At 43.7% G+C, this 20,350-nt stretch overlaps 1 protein-coding gene and 1 pseudogene across 4 annotated transcripts in view; one reads left to right on the forward strand and one right to left on the reverse strand.

The window, feature by feature from the left end:
- Positions 1-685: 685 nt before the first annotated feature.
- Positions 686-20,350, reverse strand: part of ITGA6 (integrin subunit alpha 6) — a 71,263-nt gene continuing 51,598 nt past the window's right edge. Inside the window, exons 14-26 of one of the 3 annotated variants that reach the window (XM_081095511.1) lie at positions 18,642-18,757; positions 18,336-18,525; positions 18,166-18,249; positions 17,986-18,065; positions 17,755-17,832; positions 17,565-17,667; positions 15,685-15,858; positions 13,087-13,185; positions 12,882-12,992; positions 12,688-12,786; positions 7,803-7,928; positions 4,975-5,104; positions 686-2,850 (exon numbers count right to left, since the gene is read on the reverse strand). In XM_081095511.1, coding sequence (XP_080951637.1) covers positions 4,997-5,104; positions 7,803-7,928; positions 12,688-12,786; positions 12,882-12,992; positions 13,087-13,185; positions 15,685-15,858; positions 17,565-17,667; positions 17,755-17,832; positions 17,986-18,065; positions 18,166-18,249; positions 18,336-18,525; positions 18,642-18,757 — 1,368 coding nt within the window. In that variant the 3' untranslated portion in view covers positions 686-2,850; positions 4,975-4,996. The remainder of the gene's footprint in view (positions 2,851-4,974; positions 5,105-7,802; positions 7,929-12,687; positions 12,787-12,881; positions 12,993-13,086; positions 13,186-15,684; positions 15,859-17,564; positions 17,668-17,754; positions 17,833-17,985; positions 18,066-18,165; positions 18,250-18,335; positions 18,526-18,641; positions 18,758-20,350) is intronic. The other 2 variants (XM_081095510.1, XM_081095512.1) reach the window with 2 other exon arrangements.
- Positions 13,599-14,279, forward strand: LOC308522244 (dnaJ homolog subfamily C member 30, mitochondrial-like; annotated as a pseudogene). Its single transcript has one exon. The product of its transcript is annotated as a dnaJ homolog subfamily C member 30, mitochondrial-like (transcript).

A 20,350-nucleotide genomic window follows, 5' to 3' on the forward strand; every position in this document is an offset into this window, starting at 1 on the left:
GGGACCCACCACCTGCTCATGTGCCCTGACTGGGAACCAAACCGGCAACCTTTCAGTGCACAGGATGATGCCCAACCAACTGGGCCACACCAGCCACTGGCCAGGGCTATATGCTTTATTTTCATTTATTAAATTGTGATAACCCAGCTAGAGAAGTTTCATAAAACCACTTCAATCTAAATAAAATCCTTCGGTAAATTTTTTTCCTGACCATTCAACTCTGCTAAATCAGTCCTTGGTGTTCAGTTTAATGATACATGTCACAGCTGGACTGCTCTCACATCCAAAAGGTGTTCTAAGAAAGCAACTTAGCCATAAGAACTCTGATTTTTCATGCCATAGCATCATTGCTGAATAATACCTTTTCCTTCACAGGCATAACCTTTGAAGCAGATGAATCAATGCAAGACATTTCCCAATGTGTAGATGTCTTGAATAAACCATCTTTAAGATCATTTTCTTTTGAGTATCAACTGAACAGTAAAGCCAAGCGGGGGGACAACGCTCAATCGCATTTGTGGGGGCACACTAATAGCTTCTGCTGATCTGAGATTATATGGGGCACTCAGAATAAATGAAAACATCAAAAACTTTAGTTGGGCTTAATGAAGTAAAAAAAGCAATTCAGGTTACTTATAATTTTAGAGTTTGTTTCACATATACAATGCCGTGTTACTAAGTAATGAACACTTTCATAAAAAAATTTATTTCATACTTTTGTACAAATATCCACAGGTTTTTCTAATCATGAAATAATTTTACAATGCTAGTTAGTATAAAATGTATCAAATGAGAATAGACCAGTGACTTGACTTGAGATGACATTTTTCACAACTATAAACGTAAAGACCACCACATTCTTGTTTCTTTGTTGTTGAGCCACCCTTGCACCCACCTCCCCACCCCTTCCCAAGGACATTCGTCTTTATAACAAGGGCCTATACACACGTTCAAAATATCAGCTTCTTAGCAACCTATGAAGTACATTGGGTTCCAAGTTACCTAAGCAAGAAACTGAGATTTTAAACACTGTTATGACCTGTTCTCAAGAAATTTTTGTAAACAAAATATCATTTGGAAAACAGTATTTGTGAATGAAATTTCTAAAGTACAACTAGAGTAATGTTCTTAGTATCTTAAGGGTATAAGATTTCCAAAAAGGAAAGAAAATTAAAACTCCAAAGCAACAATGGTACATAGCTGTATTTTGTTAAAAGAATGAGACACAGCTTACATTACATCCAAACAAATTAGCACCTGGTTTGCTCTGGCTCCCCATATAACTTAACACCTTGAAGCACAGTCATTTTTTAAAATCTGGCTTTCATATCTATTCAATCTCTATTGAATGTATAGAAGAATAATGTCTTCCTCCCTTCCTCCACTTTTACACTTAAAAAACAAGTTAAAGTCCTTGTTAGAGTAGTCCTAAAATAATTTGGGGAATATACATAGGGGAGGAAACACAGCAAAAAAATAGAACTCTGACTCACATGACATGATTCCAATAATATTTAAAACGTAAAAGCCATGATGTTCTAATCTGACTTTTGGTATCGGGTATTCAGTAGTCTTCCACTGGATCGGATTGGATCCACCATAGGCACTCACCATTTCTTTCAAGTCCTGTATATACAGCAGTGAAAGGTCAAGAAATAAACCCCCTTTTTTTCCAAGAGTTCCTGAAAGTTATAGCATAAAATTCAGAATTGTCACACAGGGCTCCAAACTCAAAAATATCCATTGTCTGTTCAGAATTAAACTTCTAATGGTTAATCCTATTTCTTAAACAAACCTTTTGGGTTTGGAGGGAGGGGGTCAAGGTAAGGGATGTCATGAAGGAAGATGTTTTAATAACTTATCTGTAAATTATAACAACTCTCTGGTACATTTATAAAGCATTATTTTCTTTTTGCAGTAAATACTTTAGATCAAACCAATGACCTCCCATGTTCTAATTCTGATTGCTTACTCCAACCTGCAGGACAAACTGGAGAATCTTTGGCCCGTTAGTCAATAACAAAATGGTTTGTAAAAAAGAAAAAATAAATACCATATACAAATAAGGATAACTAGCATTCAAGTCAGTTGCGCCTGTGTGTTTTAGTGAAAAGGGAGAAGGAAACCTGGATGTCTTTGGTGTGAACAGGTATTCACACATCTGGGAAATGGAAAAAGATGGCAGGATGGCAACATCACCTTCTATTGCACATTTAATTTAAGATAGCACTTTAAATGGAAACACAGCTACCCCCACGGCATTGTCTTGTGATGGGGGACAGTTAACTTGCAGGTTCTCCAGTCCCATTGGGAAGAATGCTTGCAGAGGCAGCACCGACGGTGACCACGGGCGCCTTCTTCCAGGTACACTAGCGGGAGGATGTCAGATGAGCGCAACTGGGCGGGGCCTTCCCCGGCACGTGTGAGTCAGCCACACCAAAAACAAAGGCAACCCGGAAAGTTAAAGTAAGGCAGTTAAAGAAAAATCCATTCCAACAGTCTTACATTTGGCTGTGCAAAACAGGAGCCGTAGGCTACGTAACAATGTCCACAGCAGTTAAAACTGTCGGTTCGTACTATGGTGCAGTCTGTTTGAACTCAATAGTCAGGGACCGGGCTTTTAAACCATTTGAATTTCTGAGCTGGGGAATACAAAAGCAGTCGGGGGCGGTGACGCGCCTCTGGCCCCTAGGAGCAGCTTTCATTTCCACTCCACCTGGTGATCCACTGCTTTGTCTCCGGGCGATCGTTGTATTTTTCATCTCTGATCTCTCGCTCTTCTTTCGGGATCTTTACAGCTTGGTATCGGGGAATGCTTTCATCGTACCTAGAGCGTTTGAAGAATCCACACTGGAGAAGAGGGAAAGATAAACAGAAGCACGTTTAGTAATCCCAAGGAAAGCAAGTGCACTAGCCGGGAATATCTAAGCTTTCTGTTCAGATCGGCCTACCTCTGGGCTAAGGAAAAAAGACACGGTTTTCTTTTCAGAAGAAACTAATCGGCTGAAGGTGTTAACAGCCAGTGGGGACAAATGGAAGAGAAAAATAGTTGTAAAGCTGCTAGGAAAGTCTCTTTTTCCATATTGTTTTTACATTTGGAAACAATGTGAGCTCTCTCCTTACTGAAATTTAAGTTTATGCAACAGTGCTCCCATTTTTTATAATCCCAATACTATCTGTGAAAGAGCTAACTTTTAGATTAGAAGAACATCATTTTGAACAAAGAGGCCATAAACCAAAGGTTATTTCATGCCCCTCTTCCACTAACGAAATGAAACTCAGGTCACAGATATTTCACAAGTTACAGTTTGGACATGTCAGTGTTTGAATGGGTCAGTATAAGAGTCTTCTCTCGCCCGAGGCTGCGGGACACATCCCCAGCTGGAAGGAGAATCACGCAGCCGGGCTTGGTGCTGTGCGTCCCAATAAGCGGTTTCATTAGTAAATCGGGGAGTAACTCTGTCCTGCAATAAAATCAATCAGGTACCACCAGAGAGCTGAAGGAAAGTATCACCAGACTGAATTTCAGACGCTGCCTAATTGTTCTTTTTTAATGAATGTATATTTTATTCATTTAAAAAATATTCAATATGATTCCAAGTAGGTTTTTCTTGAGAACATATCTAGATATTTAACAATCAAATTGAATATTTTAAATGAGTGAAATATATGTGCCTTTTTTTTTTAAAAAAAAAGGATGTTTTCAATTTAAAAATGCAGTTAATAGGATGAGGAAGATACTTGGAATGGTTGATTAATTTGTTTATTACATGAACCCAACAGGAACAGAATGTTAATATTGAATTAATTTATGTTATCAGACTGTCATGGGGCAAAATAAAATTACATATACAGTTACCACTGAATAAACAGGAATAATGGGCCAAGAAGTTTAGTTCTAAGGCCATTTCAACATGGACTCCTTTATTCTGTGCAAAAAAAGCCAAAAGATCTACCTATTACAAAATGTGCTCTTGCCCCATTTAAACAAAGAAGGAAAGCAAGGGTGATATGCAATAGTTAAAGGGAGATGCTGGGATTCACTGTGACAGTGCCATGGAAAGGGACTGTCGGAGTAATTCTATCCTCTCACGCCCACAGGAATGGAAAAAGGAATCATCACCAATTCCTGTTTCCATGGGTTTACAAATAAGAGAAACAAAACATGAACTTAAAATCAATCGAATCCCAAGGTGTAATCGAATCTCAAGAATATGAAACAAGGTCAAAGTCCATTGAAATAAAAACTGTCCAGAGCATTTTTATACTAAAATTTGGATATTGAAGGTGACACTTTGGTAAAGAACTGCCTTCTGAAATTGGCCGTAATGTCCATCATGCCAATAGTCACAGTTTGCTGCAATGGTCTTTGACCTGAGGTAGATATGCAGGAAAGGAAGGTGCATGCTTAGCTAGCATAGAACAATTTCTGAGCAACAATAAAAGCATTCCAAACCTCCCCCCATCTTTATAGCAAGGAGATGCAAAAGATGACAGTGAGAAAGTCCTCTCACCCAGAGAAACACCACGTTTCCAACATGCAAAAGGTTAATTAGGCAGTCAATACAAGCGTCCGTCGGTAGGAAATTCCAAAATGGACAAGAAATCGCGGATGATTTCTCATGCACCTTCGAAATTCCATGGGATGCTGCATACTAAATGCACACTATGTGGCAGACTGGGCTACGAAGCCTCTTTCTGTGTGTATACAGATTTCAGTTTCTTCATTGCTATGGGTGATGTTTAACCACAACACAAAACAACTCACCTGCAACAAAGGACTCTGTGCATTTAAAACAAAACAAAATAGCTTTCAAGTGACATAAACAAAACCATTCCAAGCAGGGCAAGCCAGTGTGGACATTTGGAAACATCTGTTAATGGGACACACATAGCAAGCTGTTGCTCTGAAAGTTAGCCACCACAACCATAGCAGGTCCCACAGCTAGCAATTAAAAAACATTGAACAATTACCAATTACAGAAGTAGATCACTACTATGCATCAGAAGTAAGCCTTTCTTTATCAGATGGCTGAGCATGGATCTCAGCCTTGTGATATGTGGCATCATAATGATCTTTCTTATTTCTCTTGAAGAAACCACACTACAAGGAAGCAAGGTATTTGGTCAGTTTCGCAGTTCTGTGAAGAACTAGACAAAAGAAAATCTCAGATTTTAACCTGTTTTCTATTCATAGTTCGTTTACAAAGAGACCACACTAATGGATCAACCAAAAGTGAACAGCCACTGCACTGTGTTACTTTCGGACAGCAATCAACCCAACTCTGTTACCGTGGGTCTCTGGTCAAACATGTATATGGATGACATTAGTCAGCTAGTTGATTTTTCTATTTGTAACAGAAATCACGAAGACAAAAATCATCCTAAAAAGGAAAATACATGCATATCTGATTTTAGGTTTGGGTGGTTTTTTTCTTACAGAAAAATATGGACCTTAAAATAGGTAGATAGCACAAATCCAAATAAAACAGAGAGAGACTGTATTTTTCTGCTTTTCAAGTAAAAATGCCATCTATTTGAGGCCTCTGAATTTGTGGGGTGAATCAGAATATAAATTCAAATAAACCATCATGAAAGAATGATTACAGTCAGTTTCCCAAATTCTGGGCCACCATGTAAGATTAGGTACTCTAAATGACTATTAAAATATAATTCCATTTTCTACTATAATTTCCTCCATTCAACAATGAGGATTTTCTCTATTTACTTTAATCTAGTTCATAAGGCCATGGATCTGCCCTCTGAAATACAACTTGGTCGAATAAATCTCTGCCCTTCTTAAAAATTCTGTTTCTAAGTCTGGCAACTCATGAAGGTAAAACTTCAGATCTGCTTTGTACAATATGGTAGCTACCAACTGACTACCCATTGCTATTCAGATTTAAATTAAATTAAATTTAAAAGTCAATACCTCGGTTGCACTAGCCATATTCCAAGAGCTCAACAGCCACATGTGACTAGTGGCTGCCATATTGGATAGTACAGCCTCAGAACAATTCCACTATGACAGAAAGTTTTACTGGGCAGTGCTGATTTGGACAATGTATCTTGATATTTATTTGTGACTAAATACCTCAGTGAACACCCCTAATAAACTTAGGGACCAAGAGCCCAGTCCTGTCTCCAACTTGGCGACCTATGTAATATCCATGGGCATGAGCATCTTAATTTGCAAAATGAAGGCGACTGGAACAGCCCGGAGGACTTTCCTCTCTTACCTCCAAAAAAAATCCTCTGTAGAACCCCGATATTTAAAGCAGATACAATTCAGGGGGATGCGGGGCTTAGCCTCACCTACTTAGTTGTGGCACCTTCGTGGATGTGCAAAATCCAACTTAAAGCACACTGAACTAAAGTCCTTTCTGGCCCTAAAATTCTATGACTTTAAACTTATAAAAACGAACAGTTGAGTTTCAAAAAGAAGAGTATCTGTAAAATTATAAAAATGACTTTCATGCAAGGGTTGTAGATATTTAGAGTTCACTTGCAAGTTGGAATACTTTAGAACTTACAAAAAAAAAAAAAGAACCAATGAGATCATCTAATCTAACCCACTTATTAACAGCTAAGGCAACCCAGTATCCCAAGGAGGTGAAATGATTTGCCCAAGATTATAAAGCTTGGATTTCTCAACTCTCAACCCACTGCTCAATGGTTGAGTGTCAACTTATGAACCAGGAGGTTATGGTTTGATTCCCGGTCAGAGCACATGCCTAGGGATGCAGGCTCGATCCCCAGTGTGGGGCATGTAGGAGGAAGCTAATCAATGATTCTTTCTGATTGATATTTCTATCTCTCTCTCCCTCTTCCTCTCTGAAATCAATAAAAATATATTAAAATAAATAAATAAATAAGCAATATTCTGCATACATGCCACTGTAACAAATACATAAATATTTCTGCAGTGAAATGAATGCATAAGGGCTAAAGATTATCAATAGCCTCTCCTCTTCACATCATGTCAAGTGTTGCTGCCAAATAAATCACTACAAACTTTCAGTTTTCAGGTGGGGTTTTTTTTTTTTTTTTTTGCAATTTGATAAGCGACTGTGGACCTCCATTACTAAGAATAAATCCAAAATCTATAGGTTATAATCTCTGGCAACAAAATTTTCATCCATCTCACACCCACTTCCTGGTAATGTAAACTACTTATTAGTAGGAAGCAGGGAAAAGACATTACATTTTACTTGCAGGACCAATTCTAATGAAGAACACCATGTTGAACCCAATCTTCCTCATGTCTGATGTAGGCTATCATGACCCCCTTGAGATGGAGTTATTCATTAATTTCATAATCCCAACCTGGCTATAATGATAAGAAACCCCAACTGCAGCCATGAACATTACTTTGCAGTTGAAATGAGGAATACAGATTCAAATTAATGTGCTACCCAAAAATTTGGCTTAGATTTAGAAAATCATCTGATCATAGATGAAGAAAATGATAAAGTAGTAATATTTTAAAAATTGTTACTTGCCAAAGATGCTGACTTATATGTGAAAAACACCAAAATTTATACCTCTAAGAAACTTCTTATACTGTATAAATAATATATCTTTAAACACAAAGTATTAGATAGATGTACAGGTATTTATTGTAAAATTTCAAGTTTGCTGTTAAAGTTTCATAATAAAATGTTGGGAAGGGAAGAGGAATCAATGAAAAGAAATTATATAATAATTTACATATTCACACACACTACTAGTGTGAACTCACTTTTTTAAAAACAAGAAATAAAGTTTATAATCACGAAATTCAAATGCCAGGTATCACTTACCTTCCATAATAAAAGAACTAATAGAGCAAGCATCAAAATCCCAGCAAGAATGGCCACAAGGATGATCCACCAAGGAACTCCCGAGTGCTGAGCTGCCGTCTTGGAGGGAAACACAGTCACACGAACCTATGGCCACACAAGAGAACACCACGATTACAAAACAGGAAGACAGTTGACACCAGGAATTTGTCCAGACACACTTTGGACAAGGCAGCCTGTGGAAGGATGAGATGCCTTTTTGATGCAAGATCCTCTCCTTTACTAATGGACTATTGCTTCTTTCCTAGAACCTGGAAAATGCTGGCTTATGTTTTGACAACGTCTGTATTTCTTTGCCAAGAAAAGTAGATAAATTGTATAATAAATCATCATTCAACATCAAGTTGCAAGTTATCAATACACAGCCAAGTCTGTATCATCTTTACAACCTGGTAGCTTTTTGAGAACGATCACACTTTTTAAAAATTAGTTTTCAGCGATGAAAACAACGGCCAGTTTAGGCACAATTAGCCTACATTTGTCACTCAGATTTTAAAGATGTTGTGAAATATAAAAACAGGGAAGGAGCTGCATGACTGACGCTGTCATTGGAGAATTGGATGGGCAGAATTTCTCTGTTGCTAGCAGAAGAGGGGATCTTATGTTATCTTGAGAAAAAGAGCTTCCTAAGACTCGCATGGGAGAATGAGAGATTTTTACTTGTGTGAAGTTATATCCCTGGGTTTCAAAAGTCCCATTTCCCTTAAACCAGTCCTGGAAAAGGTGTAGCTGGTCAGCAGAGCTGGAAGCAAAGCCATTGTCCAGTTTCCTTTCCATGTGGAGTTAAGTCTGGCATAGCATCAGGCTAATCACAGTCCATTAGTCCATTGTGTGTGGGGTGGACATGGCTGTGGGCCATGTGGGTGAGTGCAGAGCATGAGAGCACACCCCCTGCAACAAGAGTCCTCCCGAGACAGCAAGAGGGCCAGGAGCGGGAACTCCCTTTGTTCAGGAGCGTCACACCCTTGCAGTGGCCACGCCTATTAGGGCCAGTGACCTACTCCCAGACCTCCTGGGCATGGGTCTATTCTTTCTTTGCCCAGTCCCTTTCCCCGGGATCTGCAGGGAACAGACCAGAAGAGTGTAAAACTTCAGCTTTCTGGCACGAATGGCTTGCCTACATTATCTGGCCTTCCCTTTGCTCCTTTCCTGTTAATTAACTAAAAACTGGGTTAATTATAACAGTATCAGTACCATTTTAACTTTTCCTTAGGATAGCAAACTAAGGACCCCAGAGAGCAATAAAATATCCTAAGATGGCTTGATGCCATCTTCTACAACAATATGTATGGATAGTTTAGACCCTGGATTCATTGATAGTTGGCAAATACCAATTAAATAGAAATAGTGTTCATTTAGAAAGCTAAGAAGTCGCTCATGGAAAGTCACAACAACTTGGTTAATGTGAGTTTACAATTCAAGTGAATGTTTGTGATGCCAGGAGAAGACCTGGTGATGGCTACACATATGATTTTGTAAACTATACTGATTGGAATTTGATCACTTTATAATTTCTGCTATTTTGGAGGTAAGAGAATAAAGAGTAAACAAAACTTAGAGGGGGCATTTAACTTCTATGAAATATTTTAGTCAAATATTCTATATGAGTATTAAACACTAAGTGCTGCCTAAAAATGTGTCTACACTGTGCTTCAATATTTCTAAGTTATAATTCTTTTCTTAATCTCTTCATTGAAGTACTTCCCCTTCTACTTATACCAGAAAACACCTATCCGTCCCATTTGACTCAGAAAATACTTAAAAAGCAAGAGAACTGCTTTTCTTTAAACATTTAGTGGGAAGGACCACATTCAGAGTTCCCAGCCAGCTAGACTGCCTTTAGATTGCCTGTAGCGGCAGCGGTAAACACCTTATCGGTGCCCTGGTTTCCTGTTTTGCTCTCAGCGAGGTTTCACTCTAGCTCCCAGCCACAGAGGGGACCTCAGAGCTCACTTCCCCTCACCGCCCTTGCTCCCACTGGTGTCCCAGCTGTTAGGAAAAAACAACCCTTCCTTCAGGTTACTGGTTCTAACACAGGTGAGCCATAAAGAAGGGAAGAAAGAATGAGGAGAGACCAGTGAAGAATAATACAGTGGATGCGACCTGTAAACTGACTAGTCTAAACGAGAGAGAAAGATCATTTCAACTAGCCTGTGCTGAAGCCCACTGGCCTTTGCTTCCCTTGTATCCAGCACAGCAAAGGCGCACAGTGTGTCCTTGGGGGCCAGGTGGCAATCTGGAAGAGCCAGTCTCATTTGTAAGAGTAAGTTCTGATAAAACTGGCGGTGGAGAGTGGAGTCTGGTCTATGCCCAGGAGAATCAACCTTTTTATAACCACACTGTATACCAAAGCCTTTTAAACAGCTGATCATAGGGGGAACTCTCTCCCACAAAAGGCTGCAATCCAACAGCATCCTGGCTGAACAAGGTAACTTTTGACTTTGCAGCCTAGGGGGGCAGGACGGACAGGGGGGAACCCAGATGAGAGTGCTAAGCCCCCGAGTCTGGCTAACCTGGTAACCAGAACTTGGAGCCTTGGAACTGCAAAACAACTCACTGGACAAAGACAGCGTGCGAGGACCAGGACCGAAGGCAGGGGCTGGGCTCCCCATTTAAAGGGCACGTAAGCTCTACAAACCCAGTCTGTGCAAGGCCTCGCTGGGGACCAGGGAGGTGAGAGGCCAGTGAGCAAGACTTCATTGTTTGTGTACCTCCACTGTCAACGGAAAGGTTTTTGGTTTTTGTCTGAGGACAGGCACCCTCCAGCTGGGATTAGGAAGAAGCAAGCGCTGGTCTTAGCATCAGGTGAGGGGAGACCATCCCGGAGCTGCCATTCCCAGAGATCCGGGAGCCTTTCTCATCTTGCCACACCAACTTTCACTGATAGACAGTAACAGGTTCAGGTGAGTAGAAGCTATTCCAACTCCAACACCAATATTTTTGTTTGTTTGTTTCATTAAAATTGAGGCATTTCCCTGGGAATGACCTCATCCCTCATGTGCCTGTAAGGGGAAAGGGCTTACTCTCCGCTGACACACCCCATTCCACCCCCAGCGAGCAGTGCTTCGACCCCGGCAGCCTGCCCACTGCGAAATGCTTCCCTACATCACTCTGCAATCGAACGCCCTGCAGTCCTGCTGAGGATCAGTGTAGATCACCTGATGAAGGAATTTTCGTATCTTTTATAAAACTCTCTATTACAGACACATTCCCTTTAGTGAATATTGCTCCTATCAGAAACCCACCTTACAAAAGGATCCACCTCAAGTTCTTTGAATTCAGAGCCCCAGAAAAGGAAAAATCACATTCCCCTGAAACATGACGTGTCCACTTTTTTTTACCTGTATTTCCTTTTCTCGTTGGCAGCTCAGATACTCGCTTCCTACTTCCTTAGGACTGAAGTGCGGAATGTAAGTAAACCAATGGACAACTCCCTCCCCTCTGTGGCTTACCTCATCAGTGCCCGCCAGCTTCCCCTTCTCCCAGACCACAGATCCCGAGCAGCTGACCCTGTGTCCTATTTAATAACGTTGCTTCTCTAGCATTTGTGCGGGGGGGGGGGGGGGGGGGAGGGGGGGGTGTACACAGTCCTTAATAAGTGCTTGTTCACTGGATGGATTTAATTTTTAAAAACATGTTTTTCTTGATTTTAGAGAGAGGAAGAGAGAACTGTCGATCAGCTGCCTCCTGCATGCCCCCTACTGAGGATCAAGCCTGCACTCTGGTGCCCTGACCGGAATCTCATTGGTGACCTCTCGGTGCACGGGACGACACATCAGCCAGGGCCAGGATGGGTTTAATTTAGTTGATGCTAAAATATAACCATCTAATCTGGTTCACTTAGGTGACCAGCTTTCTCTTTGTTATAACAACGTCTTAAAAGCTTTTATTGACAAGGGAACACAAAACTCTTACAATTGGTTTGGTTTTAAAGGGACAAAATGGATTTTTCTTTTTCTTTCTTTTTAAAGCCAGGATTAGAGTAAATGCAATGGGAAGACGTTTCAATATTAAGACTAAAAGACAAGACTGAATAACTCAACCTCCTTTGCTTCTATCTCAAAAGATAAGTAATCTTCCGACTGGAAAAAACAGATGAAGCAAGATAACGATGACACTAAAACCCATGATAAGCAAAGGAATAAAAAGAAAAGGCATCCTGACACTTCAAGGAAGCTAAAACTTTTAGGACCTAAAAAGCTTCTTAAAATACTAAGGAAATGTGTACGTAAATATGGTATCTGAGCTAGTGTATCTCAGAAATCACAGTAAATATCAGCGTCATAAGACTAGAGATGAGACAATGTTTCGGTTTTCAAAAGAAAGGAGTTCCAGATATGGGACCAGTAACCTGCACAAATCTACCAATTATTAAATAAAGCAGGATCCCAGCCAAGACTCCCAATCCCATTCGCCAGCACTAGCTCTCCACGCCCTCGGGGACATACAATGCCCCAAACAACCTCCTTTTCACTTGTGACCCAGCCACTGGACTGGGCACCAGGCCCCCAATTCCATCGTCTCCCAGAAACAGGAGCCTCTACTGCGGAGCCATGAGCCCCACATCTGGCCTCATGTCCCCAGGCTGGTGGTGATATGGGGAGGTGCACCGGGTCCATCCAGCAGCAGCTCCCAAGTCTACCCTGTGCACTGCAGAACCAGAGGCCCCACTGAAGGATTCACTCCTTTCTTCGGTGATTCTATTAAAATACAGCGTGCGGTGGCAGCGCCTGAAGACCTTATGGGATTTCTCCTGGACAGGGTCGCCGTGCTGTGGAATGAGCGCCAAGGCAGCACGTCCTGGGCAGGGGGTTTGGCTCCGAGTGCGGACCGGGGCCCGTCTCACCTGGGTGCCTGCGTGCGGCAGCTTGATGTTCCCGGTGGCAGCAGTTACATCAATGGAGGCCCGCACGAGGATGTCCAGGTAGTTCATTTTAGAGTACTCCTGTGTGGAGACAAAGTAGCGAATGCGTTAGGGAAGTGAGACATGTCCTCGGAGGTGGCAGATGGCGTCCGGAGACAGCCTCCCAGCGGCCACACCTCTAGAAACGTGCTGTTCCACAACCTGGAGCGCAGCAGCACCGAGGCCTTGCTGTCCAGCCCCCGCAGCGGGCACCTGATGTTCACGCAGTTCACGTTGACGCTGCAGTTCTGGGAGGAGAGGGAGGCAGGGGTTAGAACGCAAGGGCTCGGGAAGACCTTCCCCCCATCCTCCGTCGGATCGCAGCTCTTGAGAAATACTTACAAGGGTCTGGTATTTCCTGTCAGCAAACAGTGAAAATTTCTTGCTACCATCAATCTGTTTTTCGGCAATTTCCCGTTTCCTTCTGGAGTTGTGAGACTCCTGAAAGGAATTATATCCCAGATCATTCTACTTAACATAATTCTGTCATGATTTGCACCCTCCTGAGTACTTCCTCCCAAATGATGCCAAATTCACGGAGTCCACAGTATCTGCCCTTCTTCTGCCACCAAATGTGCAGAAATCATTTAAGTGTAAAAATCTGCAAGTGTTATTACGTCACTTCAAGGTTACTGATTTGGGTAATTAATTCCCACTCTGACCTTAAAACCCAGGGAGAGAAAGAGGCTGTCTTTGTTCTGTCTCCCCACCGAACTGTGAGCATCCTAAGACAGGGGTCAAATCTCATTCCTGTATCCCTACCACCAGGCAGATACCTAACACAGGGTGAAAAGTTAGCCCATCTTGAATGAGAACAGAGAAAGAAGCAAAAAGAACCCGCATGTGCATGCAAGATGGCAGCGCGACACGATCCAAGGTGGCCGCGCTTGTTATTGTGGAGCTTGTGGCGGGGTCGGGGGGGGGGGGGGGGGCCCCGCAAAGCCGGGTGTCCTGCCACGGCTTAGAAGCGAGGACTTACTCCCGGGGCGACGGCCCGTACTCGCGCACGGCCCTGTATGAGCTGCTCCACGGCGACGCAGGCGCAAATCAAGGCCGCCTACTACCGGCAAAGCTTCCTCTACCACCCGGACCGCAACGCGGGGAGCGCCGAGGCCGCCGAGCGCTTCACGCGTATCTCCCAGGCCTACGTGGTGCTGGGCAGCGCCACCCTGCGCCGCAAGTATGACCGCGGCCTGCTCAGCGACATGGACCTGCGCGGACCCGGCGTCCGGCCCTCCGCGGCGCCCTCCGCGGACTCCGGCCCGGCCCGCACCCCGTCGCCCGCCTCTCGCGCCCACAGCTCGGGTCAGGCCGCGCCGGGGGCCGGCCGCACGATGTTCAACTTCGACGCCTTCTACCAGGCGCACTACGGGGAGCAGCTGGAGCGGGAGCGCCGCCTGCGGGCCCGGCGGGAGGCCCTGCGCAAGCAGCAGGAGGATCGGGCCAAGAAGGGCTTGGGCTGGGACGAGATCCGAGACACGACTTTAGTCGTCTTTCTCCTCGCCGTCTTCATCGTCATAGGCATTCGTTCTTAATCGCGGGAGAAGGCGAGGGGATCAGCCCCCCAGCCCGACCCCAGAAAACGGCCTTTCCCGTCTTGAACCCTTCGCTTTCCACAGTCTACCTCTGCTGGGGTCCGAAGGAACGGCTCTCCCCCTTCGCTTCCCCGCTCGCCCAGCTTAGCCTCTGACCCGCACCTCCTCTTCCCTGCGGTCCAGGAAAAGGAGGCTTTTCGGTGCCAGAGAAGGAGACCCCTATGTGGACAGCCCTGAAGGCCCGAGAGTGAAGAGTTTCCTGGAGTCCCCTGGGTGCCTGCTTCCAGGGGTTGCCTTCCGGAGGTTGTCAACTTCTGGAACACTGGGCTCTGGCTTTATTGTCGAGCTCTGAGCAAAGAAATGTCTGCTCCGGCCCCGTGTTTGTGCCATGGAGCTCTGTAACCTTGAAACGTGCAATGTGGCCAGTTGTTAGCGGCCAAAAGAAAAATTCCGAGGTGTGCAAAAAAAAAAAAAAAAAAAAAGAACCAGCATGTGACTTAGCCAGAGTAGAGTACTGAAAACTAAGCCTTATAGGAAGTTTTAAAATTGCCCTTTCCTTATAATAAGGATAAGTTATCATGGATCAACTTATTTCTCCAAGTCGATGAATAAAGGATCATTCTAGAAGCCACCAACTACAAACACCGATCATACCCAGTCACCTTAGAATTCAAGATAGAAGAGACGGACATTCACTAACAACGTCAATCTCCATCACACTGGAGTGTAAATGATAAACCAGGTGCGACCGTGTGGAGCAGGAGAGGAAAGAGTTCCATGTGGCGGCTTTGAAAGCAGGCGGCACTAAATAAATGTTGAACCTGCCTCTTAGAAGCCGAGTGACTGAGAAAGTTCTCTCTGAATTTCCATTTCCTCATCCATGAAATGGTGAGGGAAAGAAAGCTACTCTCACAGGACTAGCCGGAGAATGAAGTGAGAAAATGCCAACAGAATGTGTAGCGCAGTGCCTGAGACTCAGTAAGCATTCCATACATATCTACTGTTTTAAGAAACAAGAAGGAAAGTCTTTGGAGGTCACTTGCTAAGGTGCCAATATCTTTTGGAATGAGTTTTCTTCTACCGGGAGTTAACACTGGCCGCACCCCCGCCTCCTCGCCTGTCCCAGTCCTCCTTATATGTCATGCTAGGTCATACAACTTCAGAAAATGCCATTTGCCTCAACAAGCAGTGAATGACCCTGACTTAGGAACCATAATGGTCTCCTATCCACAGAAATCCTCAGCCTGGCTTGGTTACAACACAACTGTCAAAGAGAAAGTGAGATGCCAAAGGAAGCGTCGACATGCCAGCACATGGGTTTCCTAAGGAGAGTAGTGGGTTCCCCCTCAGAAGTCAGCTTCTCCCTTCTTATCCATGGAGACGTGAGATGAACCCACCAACATACCTTTAACTTCAGAGGGTTTATTTCACTCCGTGGCTCACAAGCTATCTTTTCCAATCCTTTAGATTCTACTTTCACCAAATAAAGCAACCATTTGCCGTTGCTGATTTCTTTTGGCCACTGGATGTTCAAGGTTGCTGTGCCCAGGTTTTTAAGAGGCTTGCCCAAGTTAATAACCTGTTAAGAAACAAAACGCGTTATTTCCGTGCAATTGTTGTGACGTGGAATTAAGTAGCAGCTCCTATTTCCAAGAGAAAACAAACAAACAAAATACTTGGCATGATCACACAATCAAAGCAAAGGCTCTGAAATTAGACTATAGGCAGGGTATTCAAAATAGAGATTTGTGCTTAAAGGATTCTAGTCAATAAAAATGGAAAGAAAAAAAGGTCAAAGAGAAATGATGGTTCATTCAACCCAGGAACAGATGCAGTGTGCAACAGGTTATTGGGTACAAATACACCCCGCTCTCCACGTGTCCGGGGACAGTCATGTGTGACTAGCTCTGTGACCACCCTGTTTGGCAGGTGACAAGGCCTGGGCCGTGCACCAACCACCTGCCTCTGGGAAACCCCACCGACTGAAAAAATGAAGCTGCCTCTGTCCTGGACCACCCTTGGGAGGCGTGGGATAGCACCCGGGAAACTGAGTAAAACCCTGACGGCAGCCACAAATCTGAGGCCACGCTGCAGGCGGAGCCACTTCCTGCAGCAGAAGCTAGAAGAGGTACACGCCTCGTGCCTGTGTGGGGGACTGCTCTGGAACCCAGACCTCTCTCAGTCACACCCGCAGAGGCCTCACAGCCCCCACGGCCTGTCACAGCCATGTCTGTCGGGCTAGGAGCCGCACAGAGGAGAATTCAGCCCTGACCCTGCTAGAGTCAGGGATGAGCTCATTCCTGCCGTTTCAGTCATTCACCTCAACAACGGTCACGGTACTTTCAGGAACAGGATTTCGGCCACAAAGATCCGAAACGCGCCTGTCTAGGAGCCAGCTCTGTGCCATGCATTTATGTGCAGCCACCTGGACTTCGAGCTGCTGTGCCTGCCTGCTGTGAAAGGGTGCGGAGCAGCCATCGGTCTTTCGTACCGGCATATGCCAAAACCACATTCCCCAGCACAAAACTGGGCTTGGGAAAGGGGAGTGGGCATTAGCCACAGCAGTAAGAGAGATGGCCTTAAAACGGAGGAGGAATCACAGCACAGTCTAAAGCCGTGGTTCTCAACCTTCCTAATGCCGCGACCCTTTAATACAGCTCCTCATGTGGCGGTGACCCCCAACCATAAAATTATTTTCGCTGCTACTTCATAACTGTAATTTTGCTACTGTTATGAATCGTAATGTAAATATCTGATATGCAGGATGTATTTTCATTGTTACAAATTGAACATAATTAAAGCATAGTGATTAATCACAAAAACAGTATGTAATTATATATGTGTTTTCCAATGGTCTTAGGCGACCCCTGTGAAAGGGTCGTTTGACCCCCAAAGGGGTTGTGACCCACAGGTCGAGAACCGCTGTTCTAAAGCCAAATATAAGTCACTTTGCGATTTTCCTGCTTTTACACAGACTAGGGGCGGGGGAGGGGGGGGAGGGAGGGGGGGTGGAGAAGGGGGAGATCAAGTGTCCCTTTGTCTCTATACCACACAGACATTCAAACTCTCTGATAAGAAAAGCAAACGGAACTGGATTCTGGACAGAGTCCTGTGTTGTTCTCTGTTCTGGAGGACAGGACTTTCCCTGTAAGTCAGTGTGTTAGTAACTGAGCATTTATCAGGCTTATTTGTTAATATGACTTATTAAAATGACATATTGGAGACCCTAGTCAGCACGTGTTAGCTTCCAGTGTCTGTCATAAAAGGACCAATGCGAGGACTCACCCTGAACTCATACTCTATCAAACTTCCCACTTCATCTTCAGATTTCATAGCTTGCTCACCAAGGACGGTCCCTCCAAAATACACCTGGGAAGGTTTGGCAACTCTGTTAAATTAAAAAACACCAGTTTTAGTGAGGATTGTAAGTGGTTCTTTCAAACACTGATTTGTTATGCTAAACACAAACACTTACCCAGAGACCGATAAAAGCAGTTCAATAACCACTTTTGCAGAAGCTGTAATTGGAGCCAAATTATCTTGATTGCTTGTTCTGAAAATGAAAAGGAAACAATAGGGTTTTATTTTAACAGTCAGTTTTCTCACTACAATTACACTTCTTTTATGAGGTAGATCAGGGCCAATCCGCTGACTGGCTGTGTTTTCACAAAATAATTCTGAATGGAAAGGTTGAAGTGACTCTTACGTTTCCAACTTCAGATTAATATCCAGATCCGTGGTGTCAAAGGTGACCTCAGTTGTACTTAAAATCAAATAAAAAGTAACCTAAAAAATAAAAATAGCCATGAGCACGGGTCAGACATATCAACATTGTCATGGCAGTAAAAACAGTAAAATTCAATATGGGAAGGCAGGAAGGACCTACACTGGAATTTCTTTTAAAAGGATTTCCGAGCTCACAGTCCGCTTGTGAGCCATTCTGGTTGGCAACACAACTCAGCTGCTTCTCCTACAACAGAAAAACACACGAGATCACAACGGGCTCCCTTGCCACAGGGCGGCTCCCCCTCCCAGCTGGTGTCTAACTGCACGCACAGGGAAGGCCTTCAGCTCTCTGTATGCGGAGTAAGTCAGAGTGTCCGGGAAAGTCGCGATGAGTTTGGCTTCGTGCGCGTCGTCGCCATCTCGGGTGGGGTTCTTTGGGTCAGAAGGGCTGTTTGTCACTGTTATTTCTAAAGCAATGTCCTTCTGGTCTTTTAGGACTAGTTCTGGAACACCTTTTTGACTATTAAAGAAGAGAAAAATGACAAAGGCCTCAGTATGTTTTCAGGAAGCCCCCTTTTCACAAAAGCCCCCGCAAAGCCAGAGTCCGATCGGCTGGGGCCACAGAGCAGCTCTTACATCGGGAGGTAAGAAAACTTGTCCTGATTTCCTTCCCGGGTACAAAACTTGTATTCTAGTTTAAGGTTGCTGTTGCACACGTTGTCGTCTCCACATCCCTCTTTTAAGAAGTGCACCTGGAGGAAAACAAAACCATGGTCAGAAACGTCTGCCCTTTGGGGCTCACAGAGGCGGGTGACTGGCTTTCTCCTCACGGTTCATTTCCGCGTGTGACAGTTACGGGAGCAGAAGCCTAGCTTCAGACACACTTAGGCATGCAGGCCATGCCCCTGGGGTCTGTGTTTTAAGACACTTGGAGCCCAGCCAATGTGGCTCAGTAGCTGAGCACCCGCCTATGAACCAGGAGTATGTTTGCTAGGTGCAGTGTAATAGTGCTCGATAATCACCCTGATAAATAATTAGGATACTGTCTCCTTGTCTGTTATGTTTAACATGCCTACAGAGCTGGGAATATACACGAGAAATATTAATGTGATAATCAACATGAAAAATATATGAAAATATACAAAAGTATAAGGACAATAAAAACTGACAATGTGGCCCTGGCCAGTTTTTCTCAGTGGTTAGAGCAGTGATGGCAAACCTATGGCACGCGTGTCAGAGGTGACACGCGAACTCATTTTTCTGGCTGATTTTTCTTTGTTAAATGGCATTTAGATATATAAAATAAATATCAAAAATATACGTCTTTGTTTTACTATGGTTGCAAATATCAAAAAATTTCTATATGTGACACGGCACCAGAGTTAAGTTAGGGTTTTTCAAAATGCTGACACGCAGAGTTCAAAAGGTTCGCCATCACTGGGTTAGAGCGTCGGCCTGCAGACCAAAGGGTCTCGGGTTCGATTACCAGTCAAGGGAATGTACCTGGGTTGCAGGTTAGATCCACAGCCCTGGTTGGGTGCATGCAGGAGACAACCAATCGATGTATCTCTCTCACGTCAATGTTTCTCTCTCTCTCTCTCTCTCTCTCTCCTTTCCCTCCCCCCCCCCCCCCGCCCCCCTTCCACTCTTTCTAGGAATTATCCTCGGGTGAGGATAAAAAAAAAAAAAAAAAAGACTGACAATGTATAGATTTAGGCATCAGCTCCTACCCTAACACAGTGAGCACTCACTTCTAAAAAGCTTTATCAGTGGACCACCAGACCCAGGGGCCTCCGAGTGGGCACTGTGGTACTGACGGGATTCTGACAGCAAGTGCATAACATTCAATTAGGATGTCACAGCTCCAGCCTAAGCTTGCATCTCAACCAGCTTAAAACCTAGCAAACATGCCCCACCTCATAGGCACGCAGCGAGCCACATAATATAGATTTTTCTCCTAAGATTGTAGGGTACACTTAGCACTAAATGACTATTTCACAGCTGCTACTTTTTTGACTTGCTGAATTTTTATATTCCTTGATTTTAATGTTCAGACTAACAACAGTTGGTTTTCTACATCTTAATGTTCTTACTGGCAAAATGCAATGTATTTTTCTTTCTTCATACAGCTGTAGGAGAAACTTGATACGAGAATATGAAGTTCTGCCAATTATGCTCTCAGTAAGTTGCAGTGGCCAAAATTAAAAAAAAAAAAAATACTTTCTGGCTCCAAATTGTATTCCATATGCTTCTACATTCATGGCTAATCAGAGAAACAGATCTTCCAACTTTGCAGATATTTTTAAAAGCTTATTTAATACAAAGAAATGACCTTTAAAACACAT

Source organism: Myotis nattereri (assembly GCF_964212035.1).
Source record: "Myotis nattereri genome assembly, chromosome: 7".
NCBI classification, from domain to species: Eukaryota; Metazoa; Chordata; class Mammalia; order Chiroptera; family Vespertilionidae; genus Myotis; species Myotis nattereri.